The sequence below is a fragment of the Poecilia reticulata genome, linkage group LG16, assembly GCF_000633615.1.
Source record: "Poecilia reticulata strain Guanapo linkage group LG16, Guppy_female_1.0+MT, whole genome shotgun sequence".
Lineage (NCBI taxonomy): Eukaryota > Metazoa > Chordata > Actinopteri > Cyprinodontiformes > Poeciliidae > Poecilia > Poecilia reticulata.
Window position 1 is genome coordinate 4,522,637 of NC_024346.1, and position 12,161 is coordinate 4,534,797.

The following is a 12,161-nucleotide window of genomic DNA, read 5'->3' on the forward strand; positions in this document are numbered from 1 at the left end:
TAAAAGACTTTGTGGGTAAATTAATTTGTTTCCATTTTATAGAGGGGGAACAGATTTTATCAGGCGTTAAAAATATTTTGTTCCCCCATCCTAACTTTTGCAAAAAAAGAGCAAATGTTTTCAAACTTGCAGGATTTCTTGTTGATAATAAGGGGAATTAACACAGTAAAAGACTTTACAGGTAAATTAATTTGTTTCCATTTATAGAGGGGGAACAGATTATTTCAGGCAGCTGAAATATCCATTCTCTCCTCTTTTCCCCCAATAACTTTGGGAAATAAAAAGCAACTGTTTCCAAATTCTCAAAAATTATTACGCGTGATAGCATACTAGACATTTCCTTAATCCAGTAATCTGTCATATTTTACATTAGAACGGGATTGACCAAAAAGTACACTCTGATCTTTTCAGGAAGTCTTTATTTTTGTGCCCCGCTATTGGCCTGCTTCCCTCCTCCTTTATCAGAAATGAAAAATTATAAATGCACACTACGTGTTGGAAACCTGTGTTTGTTGACTGACTTTTATTTGTCAGGCTTACGAGACAAAAGCTGGAGAAAAGATAGATTCTCTTTGTGTTTAAAATAACACGAAGAGACACAATGTGAAATCATAACTTACTGAATTTCTGTTGGTCCTGGTGGACTCCATAAGAGCTCCTTGGCACCGTGGTCTAAGGTCTGGCTGGTAACAGCGTAAAAAGACCTCCACACAAGACCTCGTTTATTTACGCATGTATTTTTATTTTGATAGCTGCCGATTAAACTGAAAGTTACAACATTGACATGATTATATGAATAAATTTTACCGAGAAATCGATCAGAAGCGCCGTGAAAATGGTCATATCCGCCGGATCCACCTCTCTGGCTGCAATGCGCGCTCCCGACAGAGGGGGAACAGATTTTCACAGGGGAACAGAATTTCTCACAAGACCGGCTTCATGACTTATTCCTCATATCCGTCCTCCGTCCGCCATTTTGTAGATCTCTACTGCGTTATAACAAAATAAATAAAATAATCGGAAAATCAGTTTTCCTTACAAATATGCGAGAGTTCACTATTCACTAAATGTGAAATCATAACTTACTGAATTTTTGTTCGTCCTGGTGGACTCCATAAGAGCTCCTTGGCACCGTGGTCTAAGGTCCTACTGGTAAAGTTTGGCCATTTTTCAGGTCTGAAAAAATCAAAGAAAATGCGAGTATTTTTAAGAGTTCAGAACATCACATGTAATAGAGATCGCAATACAAAATCTCAACCTACACTCGTTTCGGCATTAAGAAAACGACAGACCGCTTTATGTAAGAAACAAACAAAGCAACTCGCCTCGCTACACGTGCTCGCTATTTATAAAAGCTTTCTTTTATAAATAGCCACTCAAATCATTCGTGAGTTCGGTTTTGTTGGACCGCCGCTGTGTCATCTGTTGTTTTCCGCCGGAACATTGCTTAATATCAAAACGATACTGCAAAGGTAACTCCGTGAAATAGGACTTTTTCCACCATTTCACACAACGCACGGGCATTTTCGTTCATGTTGGGTTCCGCAGTAGCACCCGTTAGCGTGGGTGCAAATCTTCCTCTGGAGTTTAATGGCGGATGCTTGACCGACTATGAAAGCACATTACTGCCATCAACTGGACTGGAGTGTTAAATGAAAGTTGACAGAAAAAAATACATTCTAAAAGTTATTTTTTTCAGAAGTTACGTGACAGTATATTTTATTTTTATTATAATTAATTGCTAAAATGTTTTTAAATGTATAGATGTTTATTTACTCAATTCTACTTTGAGCTGTCTCCTTTTTAGTTTGTACAGAATATGATTCATAATCCGTGAGTTATATTTAGTGCTTAACTAACAAAACTTAAAAAAAAAAGAATACAAATGTTTATACTCTATCAGAAGGTCTCACATACTTTCAACCATTTTGTTCTTCAATTTAAACTTGAGAGTTRRGCAACTGAATACTGAAAAATCTGTAGTTTCTTAAGTCCTGTATTGTGATGTGGAATGACCACTACCACTCCAATACAGCATGACTCTGGGTCTTTAAAGCAATCAGTGAACATTAACATTAGTTTGAATATTATTCACAAAAATACTTTATGTACAATGAACCACTCTGGATCATGTTTTTTATTATTTTTTATTAAGTTGTGCAATTCCTCCCATCACAAGATAAATCTTCAGATAGGAGGAATGTCAAAGTAAGATCACGCTTCACAAAAGTCTATTGTATGTAATCATGCATATTCTTCTTTTATATAATCAATTAAACCAAAACTAAGTTTTTCAGTGCTCCTAACACACATGTAATATATATTTTAATGGATAAGTTGGATTGTTTTAATATTCTTTCTCCAAACATACTTCTTTATGGTGAACAGAAGGTAAAAAGGGTTAGCTACAAAATGAATAAGAGTCAAAAGGCGGTGCTCAACAGTTGATTTGCATTTGCATGGCTCTCAGCAACTTCATTTAAATACAAAAACCTCTGCTAGGCACAAGGGGAGGGGGGTGATGGGGGAACACGGACACACAACGTTTTTGACCATTTTTGGCAGTGCTCCACTCTGACAAAAACCTCTTGCCGAAAGCCCTCAATCTCCATGCGCACGGCAGAACAAGGTGTCAATAGCTGTCGAAAATCCCATTTTTTTTCCTGTGAGAGAGTTGGCCATTCAAAGGTAAAAACCCAGCGCATACAGCGTTCATGTTAATGGCACGGCGCCCCCTGTAGGGGGCGCGCCCCACAGTTTGGGAATCTCTGACTTATTGTATTATGTCCACTGAAATGTTTCCTTCTCTTCATCATTTGACCCTTGCAGCCTCGTACCTCTACCCCAGCTTTCAGGGGCTCATGTCGGACAACGACACTATCCGCCTGGGCCTGGACTTCCAGAGGATGCTGCGGATCAACCACATGCTTTACATCGCTGCTCGGTCAGTCTTGACTCTTGAATAAATCTAATTTGACTCTCTTTTGTTTGAAATTTTATTATTCTGGATCACCTCTATGTTCAGTGTTTCTTAAAGGAGCAAAGGAAAGCTGGCATTTAGGGAGGCTGCTAAATATTTGTACCCTCAATCAGTCAGTTTTTGCTTCTGATTAAATAGCTTTTTTATTTCTTTTCTATTCAAAATAGCCTGATAAGTGAGAAATTATAATCGTATTATTGTAGGTTAATTCTCATTTTTTTAATATTCTGAGTTGTGGAATGTGATGTATGAACACATAGAGGTGCAAACTTTAAAAAAGAAATGTTCTAATCTAGATCTATCATCTAAATTTAATTACCCACTGATACAATAATCTTGTGATCCAGGACATTTTTTAAAGTTTTTTTTTATTTTTATTTTTATGCTTCTTGTCGTTCTGATATCATATAAACTAATCTGTAAAAACCCCAGAACTACTGCCATTTCCACTACTTCAATATTTGGCAACTTCTTCTGTTGTCTTTTAAGTGGTTCAATTATGGGCATATTCACATTTTGCATAGAGCTGCTAAACCTGAATCACAGACTTGTGAACTCAACAGGGAGTTGGGAACAACATATTTCAGAATATAGCAGTAATTAAATGAAGAAAACAAACTTTAGTTGTTAACTCTGCAGCTTTAGTGAGGGGAAAACATTAGTATGCTGTCTGAAAAATCATTACATCCAGAACAACAGCTGGGAACAGCATTAATTAATAATGTTCAGATGTAGTGTATGTGTACAACAGAGATTGAGAAGACTAACACCAAATCTGGTTCACAGAAACAGGAAAATTCAATGCAGTAAGATTTTCTTTCTTTCTTACTTACTGCAAGGCAGCAGGGCTAACAACAAAAAGTGACATTTTATGATCAAAGAAGTAAAGTCAACTTTATAAGTTCATGTCTTGGTTGTAATATGTGTATAAATTAGCTGATAAGGTACTTTTTCAATTAGGAAGAGGATAAAAATATGATTAAATATGAAACTGCCTTTAAAGGAGCTTAATTTTAACACCTAATCAGGTTTTTAAGTTTTAACTAAATTTATTTCTGGTTCTGTGGCACCTCTTGGCCTGCTAGAACCTTCACTAATCCAAATCTACACCATTAAGATTTCATTAGGTAATTTTCTAAAAGGCACAAAGTTTTCCCTTCTCCTTTTTGCTAAACAAGTTCTGCTTCAGCATTTGGCTCCGTTCCAAACTGCAGCACCCCGCCTGCCAAGAAATCCATCTACAAAGGTATAAAGAGCCCTGATCTACGTAAATTGGCTTAATATTTTCTACAGCTGCGTGCAACATAGTGTGCCTCACTCCACTTAGCGAATCGTGTGGGTTTTGTCAATAGTTGGGGGGAGGGGGTCGGGAAACTTTTGTAAGGTTTTGAAGCCAAACTTTTTTTTTCACCTTCTAGATGATGTTTGTGTGAAGCTGGGATCAATCTCTTTGAATGAAATCAAAGCTTGTTTCTTTTTTTGTGGATGAACTGCTGAGATCAAAATATTATTGAAGTTTGTATTCAGAAAGCTTATAGAATGAATAAAGGGATGAGGAGATGACTGTGTTTTGTCTTGACTCTCTCTCTTGCAGGGACCATGTTTTTGCAATCAATCTTGGCACCTCGTCTGAGCAGATAATCCCACAGCAGGTAGGAAAATATTTTCACCGCCATGATTGGAAATCTGCTTCTGCTGGTTTGCCTTATGTGATACAATGTATATGAAATTATTTTTCAGTTTTTACAGCTGATTCTCTATCCCTCGTATTACACATTGGGTTAGTTATTTTCGTCTTGCAAATACTTTTTTTTAACTTAGAGATTGACATTCAGGTGTTTGATTTCATGATCTTTTAGAATTATTTACAACAATAGTCCTTAACCTACGCTTGGTCATTTTTAGCCATTAAGTGTCCAAAATTGGAATTGGCACGACATGCATTTAAGACTACATGGTGCGTTAGTATTTTTGATGTTCCGTTTACTGCAGTATCTACTTTTCTTACAGTGAATAGCTCTGGCTGACCATGTATTCATATGAAGCAATTTGCTTGAAGTGCTAGGCTACTGTTTGCATCTTTGCTCCCTGTTTTGATATTATTCATTGATAATTTATCTTAAAGTGCTGTTCCAGTTTAATGTCAACAAAAAAAATGTGTTGTTTGCTTAACCTTCACCTTTGCTTTAAATGATTCCATTGTGAACGTCATTTTAAACATCAATAAGTTAGGAAAATGTATGATGCACACATGATATCTGATGTATGCCATGTGTAAATCATATGCATATGAAAATAGACCTTATGTTTTAAACACTGGCTTAGCAAATTGTAGCTGGACGACTTGTAGCTTTTGACCTTCATAATGCTTCAAGTCACAGTTGTCATTCCTCAGTCAAAGTTTGCAATATTGCAACTGATTACTTTAATGCAATTTTAGTAAGATGTTGTATTGTAGACACCATGCATTCAAAATCTACATGCCGACAGTATAATTAGCTAGTTGGAGGGAGGAACTTAAATAATGGTTGATGCCCACATTACATCTGATTGTTGTGGCTGAGATGCTAAAGTCCACCTGAAATGGTGGGGTCGTTGTAATGATGGGAAAGAAATAAAAGAGGAAGATGGGGATGTATTGTCATCAATATTATCATCACAGTATTAATAATAGTATCTCAGTGACATGTTTTCCTGATGTGCAAAACAATAGCGTAGTATTGTGTGTTTAAAATAACTAGTGGATTTTTCTAAAGGTGGGGAATGGAGCGTCCTGAGTTATTTATGCAAAGCATTTCTGACTTTTATTTTCCTTTTTTCTTTCTGAACCGCACTGTTTACACAAAAAAGCAAGTTCTGGTAATGTTTGAGCCTGAATATTTTCTACCCTTTGCCTTCTTTTTCATTCATGTATTAAGCAATCTCTCTCCAGACATGCGTCTACCACAAATGAAATTGTGTTGTTGTTGCTTTTGCAGTGCCTTGTTCTCCCCTATCTGAATCTCATTTGTCAAACATGATTGCACTTAAATAAAGGCTCTCTGAGGTCTGAACTTTTTCTTTGCTTGTATTTAGATTAGCCCCAAACATGAATGTTTGTTTCGATAAGGGCACCACTTGATGTCAAGGATGATCTAAGCTGCTGATTTGGGTGAAGGCTGTTGCACAATGAAAATGGGAACTTCTAAGCACCGCAGTGCTCTCCCCTTATGCGAGAAGCTTAGTATTAAATGTTTGAACGTGATGCTTTTTTTTTTTCATTCATTCAGACTTCTCCAGCCTCCAATATATAGCGGCAGCAACTGAGTGGAAAATTATAAAGCCTGTTCCCATATTCTCCTTCTCATTCTCCTTTCTTTCTGTTATCCATCTCGGCTAGATCATTAGTGTGTGACTGACTCATACCACCAGAAAATGGTATGTCCTCATCACAGATCCATTCCCTTTATGCAAGCTCATTTTCAACCGCCTCTTCATTTTTCACACCAGACGTTCATTCACGTTCTCCCCTTCATTGATCTCCCCTGGTTTGAGTGGCTGTATGTTTTTATTAGTAAACCAAATCGAGCTTAGAGGAGACCAGAAGTATTACCATAATGCTGACTTTGACTGAATTCTATCAGTTCTTCACAAAACTGAGTCAGAGTTGTGTTGAGAAAACAATTATGAAATTATAAACTGATTTTTTTTGCAAATGTTTCTCATGTTTTGTGCATCAGCAGGGAGTTAAATAAATATTAACTCAAAGTACAGGAGCCTTGTGGTTTCATGTTGTTTTACATCGGTCTGGAACCAGAGCTGAACCTGCATTCTCTGTTTTTTCTTCTGCAATTTTGTTTTATTCATACCAATCTCAAGACAAACAGAAGAAAGAATGAAATCTAAAGATGTTGACCAGAACTCGGGAATAGGATCTAAAAGTGGTATTCTCTTTATATATTTTTAAAAATCCTTCAGCATTTAATTTGCTGGTTGTGAGATTTTCTTTTTAATAAAAGCATATTTTATCTTTTAACCAAACATGAGGTGAGATCAGTGGCGCAAAAAGTGGGTATGCRGCGCATGCAACGCAGGGGCGCAGCACCAGAGGGGGCGTCAAAACCCCGTCTGTAGGGGGCGGCGCGTCGATGATGTTTTCCCATACACTTCAGCGCGCCTAACGCTCCTTCACCTCGCACACATAACGAGGTAAATGTAGTGAATTTTACCCTTCACGTATCGTCGTCTCCGGGGTGGGGGGAGATGATTATGAGCGAGCGTATGTTTTCCACGCTCCTTCATTCCTTCAATCTTCCTTCGGAGGGGCACCGATTTATTTTTTCACATCCACCTGAATAATGTGTAGTTGTGCCACTGGGTGAGGTGTTTCCACAAAAAAGACAGATTAATTGAACTGTTTAACTGATTTTCCACAAAAACAAGTAATTATAAATGTGAAGTTGCATAATAACTGGAGGCTAAGTATTTATAACACATTTAAATGGATTCCGGGAAATCGGTTTGTTTTATCGTGGATAAAATTCAGGGATATTTAAAAGACTGAGCAGCAGCAGTTTTAACCTTCAGGCTGAAAATGGCTTTTCATGGTTGGGGCTGTTCCAATAAACCCTATCATGTCACTGAGGAAGGCATCAAACTCTGTCTGATGGTATATTGTTATGAGATGTTGGCAGAAATGGAGCTTAATTGACACAGACATGTAGACAAGTGCTTGAATTCTCAGAGGTACGCAGGAGGTTCGGGAGAATTTTATCCGTAAATCCGTAAGGAATGCCTTAATCCTTCGGCTGGCAAAGCTTGTTAACAAGTTGCTGGATCTCTTTTGTACCAGCTCAGCATGTATGAGGCTGTGATACAGAAAGTGTGAGTTGTTTTCATGTCTGCAGATGGAGGGCAGGATTGTTTTTAATTTGTTTTTGGCCAGAAGGTTAATTGGGATTAATTGACTCCTCTTCATATAGGTTGTAAAGTGATCTGAGCTTCCTTTTTTGCAGTCTTTTGTTTCTCTTGTATGCGCAGCCTCACGGATTCGCTCTTATCTCCGAGTGATTTTTATCTCTGAGGAGCCACAGTGTTTGGCTGCCCACTGATGAGCCGCTCAGGCACTGCGGGGGTCCCTGATACTTCCCTGTTTGTTTTTCCCCCCACAACAGTTTTATTGAAATTAATGAGATTTTTATCACAGCGGTCTCGTAATGGCACTTGAATGACTGCGAGCGACGGAAGCTGAGATGGTGAGAAAGAGTCTCGTCTTCGAGCTGACAGTTGGCTGTCTTGTTGTTTTCCAGAAACTGACTTGGAAGACGAAGGATGTGGCGAAGTGCACTGTGAGAGGGAAGAACAGCGTGAGTATCACCATCTAGAGAAATATATTTTCATCTCTCTACTTGTGCTGTTGGTCTGATTTCTCCTGCGGTCCTCCTTGGCCCAAGTCTGTTTTCAGCACAGTGAGGGTTTGCACGAAGAAGTCTAAAGATTAGAATAATGTGCTGTTAAGCAGTAAAGTTGTTTGTGTCTTGCAGGAACTTGCTAAAACCTCATTTGATTTTATTGCTTTGCAGTAACACTGAGCTTATCCCCTCCTGACAGGATGAATGTTACAACTACATCAAAGTGCTGGTCCCACGCAATGACGAGACTCTGTTTGCCTGTGGCACCAATGCCTTCAATCCCACCTGCCGTAACTATAAGGTAGGTTACTGCACCGCTGCGTGCCGACTGCTGGCCTCAATTACAGATAAGTGATCGTTTTGGGGCCATAATGAGACGCTGTGTTTGTGGCGGTGTCCTTGCATGCTCTCAGTTGCACTGTTATTTGTTTTTTTCCTCTTTTTAAATGGAAATGACACACTTTTGCCACATTAGTGTCACCCTGCCTTTATGTGAAAATACCATTATCCATGATATAACTCGTGTGTTCAGATCACAGACGGAAACAACGGGTTCATTTCCGTCCAAATGTAAAGTTACAACAATACAGCTGGATAATAGAGTATAAACTTCCTCTAGACAACTCAATAATATAAACATTGGTACAAACCTACTATTGACACATAACTTTTAGCAGCAAGGTTGATGTTCATCAATTTGCCTTAGTAAATAGTGAAGCTGACAAGCAAGTTTTGACAGTTTTGGATGAAGATTCAGAAGCATTTTTATTATATCTGAACTTTTTTGTTTAGAGAATACTATATATTGCATATTCATGTTCAAAGCACATTTTTTGGCTCTCGTGGCCGGCCTTTATTTGACAGTGAAGTGAAAGAAAGATGGTTCACAAAGTAGATAATTAACCCCTCTATGAAAGCATAACTTTACCTTCAGTCAAATTTTGTGATGTAGACGTCAACCGAGCTGCAACGTTTTAACCAGTAGGAAAATTCAACTGCAGTAGCCAACATTCAACCCAAAGAAGGCAGCACGGAGACTGATTTTTGGCAAAATACTGCAGATTTAAGCAAATGTACACAGACGCATCACAGTGTGCACAAACATATAAAGATAACACACTTAAGAACCAATTTAGACAGTTTATCTGCAAAAACGTTGATTTGGATAATATTTACTCTTAAAAAGTGTCTGACGTGCAGTTTGAATGTATGTTGGCTGTTCAAGTGCTTTTAAAGAAGCAGGATTTCTTTTGATCATCTCTAGCTTACAGCCTAAAATACAAAAAAAAGTGATTTAATCAAAGTGCCCTGTTGCATTCAAATGAGAAGTTACAAATCACTTGTAAACCTCTAGTTTCTACACAGCTGTGGTTTTCTATAGATTGGGCAAAAGCAATAACTAATACTGAAATCTGATGATAAAGTCTGTCTAGTAAAGGGCTTCATTATGACAAACTACTTGTTTTTATTTAACTATCACCACTACTGCTGTGCATCTCTGTGACCGATGCAATGCAAATCTCCATATGGTGCCAGCGACCCGATTACTTTTAGATACATAAATAGGAAAAAGCTGGTGGGATCCTTAAGTCTCTATGAAAATATGGTTTATTTTCTTATTTTAGAGTAAACACTGTTAAAACAAAGCAAAAAAAAAGATATTATTCAGTTGTATTTAAATAAAGACCTTAAAAATGCAAAAGTTGTTTCACAAGCAGGTCTTGTCCACCAATCGCAGCCATGTTTGGAAAACCAGAATTGCAAAAGCAAAACACAGAGCTTAGAGCAAAACTATAAATCCACACTGCAGATGAAATTAGCATTACTTCACTAACCCAGCAGTAAGTAGCAATGTATGACTTTATACATAAAAGTATAAAGTCAGCTTACTTTCTTCTGTGCCAACTTGTTTTATAATCTATTAAAGATTCAACGTTGCTTTAAGCTTATGAAGTATCACTTATGAAATTAACTGTAATGACAGTAAGGTTGTGCCTAAAAGTTTGTTCCAAGGCTCTTCTGGGACATTGAGGAGGTAATGAAAAAATAGAGTAATACATAATAAAAAATAAGTAAAAAAACATGGTAGACGCATTGAAGGTCTTGTTCTCAGTAACACTGTATGTTATTTGTTATGGTAGAGATGTCATCCCCTTCCTCTGTAATAAAGGTTATTACATATTTATCTATCTTGAAATTAGCTGGTAAATAGTTGCTCACCCATTTTGAACATCTTTGTCAAGGACAAGTTTGAAACTGAGGCAGGTGAAGCTGACGGCCACAAATGCATCATACTTTCATCAAACTTACATTTCTGTATTTCAATGTGATTTTTAATTGGTCTGATGTAACCTTTTAATCTAATGAATGAAATGCCATATTTTATTATATGCAATTATAAAATGATTCTAATGTGTAATTAATCCTGTACATTTAAAGAGAGCTTGACTGATTTCACCATAAGGTTACCTGCCTGTCTATCATAGTTTTAAAGGCATTCATACAATTTGCAATCCAAAGGCTGCTTAGTTGAAGTCTGTTGACATATTACATTAACATTAACTTATAGAAAAATCTCTTTAATGCTCTAAAAGGAACTAGGGGAGGTTTTTATTGTTATAATCAGATTAGACAGCTTGAACATTCTCCCACTTTACTGAGGACATCTTGATAGTTTGGGAGACCTGAGCAACAAAAGCTAATGTTATAATAAATCTCCTGTGATACGACACCCACAGAAGCTGCTACAAAGTGAGGTCGACCCACGGTCTTTGCAGAATTTGTCATCTTGAAAGAAACTCTGTCAATCAGCACTTCAGCCTCCAAACAGCTGTGAGCTCACATTGACGACGTGCATATAAAACAACTGATTTAATGTATTTACAGGAAGGATTCCAACACAAACTCAGCACTTATACAAAGAAACTGTTCTCAAGTGTTAGCATCAACAGACTTTCTTGTTTTATGAAGCATCAGATGTTTTTAGCTGAAAAAAATGATCAAGCGGTTATTTCAATATTAGCAGCAGGTCAGCACTGAGCACACAGCACTCACTGTGGGTGTCATATTTATGTTTTACATGGTCAGCTGACGTTTTGTATTTTATGTTGGTGAAAAATATGTTGGCTCAACAAGACACGGGGAGAAGCAATCTGTTGACAGAACACAGAATACGCTGATGGTTGCTCCTTTAACACCTCTGGCACAATGAAGCTGAGGGCGGGAAAGGAAGAAGGAGAAAAAAGTAGGAGTGGGAAAAGCAAGTTTGTGCCAGTTTCACCTCAGCTTTATTTACCAGTGATCATGCCTGTAATAAACCACAGATGCTGCTGGTTAAATGAAATAAATTAGCTTTAATTTGAGACCATCCCTAGATGAGTTCTCTGTGAAAAACTCCTACGGTTTGATTTTTGCTGACTGAAATCCAGCATGACGTGGCCTTGGAGGTGACATCACCCGTCTGGACTATGATTCATGCCGGAGCATTAGAAGAGGGAGTACAACTCATACAACACAGTAAATCTGACTGTGCAAAGGAGACTGAAAAACAAAAAAACGCAAAAAAAAAACCAAACGCCCAGTTCAAATTTAATTCTCCCACATCATCAGTGGATTTTTCCAGTTTAAAGTGTTAGAGGTGGTGAGAATCTGTACTTCCTCCAGCTTCCAGAGGCTTTACCAGGAAGTTGAGAAGTTCACTGGAATAAAAATGTTTTGTTGATAAAATTATGTAAAAATATGGTATTTCACAGTAGATAGTAAAGGTAGGAAATGTTCAGCTTATATATATA

At 37.6% G+C, this 12,161-nt stretch overlaps 1 protein-coding gene across 3 annotated transcripts in view; it reads left to right on the forward strand.

Annotated features, from left to right (window-relative positions):
• Positions 1 to 12,161, forward strand: part of sema6cb (semaphorin 6Cb) — a 163,364-nt gene that overhangs the window by 95,254 nt on the left and 55,949 nt on the right. For all 3 annotated transcript variants that reach the window (XM_008430890.2, XM_008430892.2, XM_008430893.2), the window contains exons 6-9: positions 2,830 to 2,944; positions 4,575 to 4,632; positions 8,269 to 8,325; positions 8,570 to 8,671. In XM_008430890.2, coding sequence (XP_008429112.1) covers positions 2,830 to 2,944; positions 4,575 to 4,632; positions 8,269 to 8,325; positions 8,570 to 8,671 — 332 coding nt within the window. The remainder of the gene's footprint in view (positions 1 to 2,829; positions 2,945 to 4,574; positions 4,633 to 8,268; positions 8,326 to 8,569; positions 8,672 to 12,161) is intronic.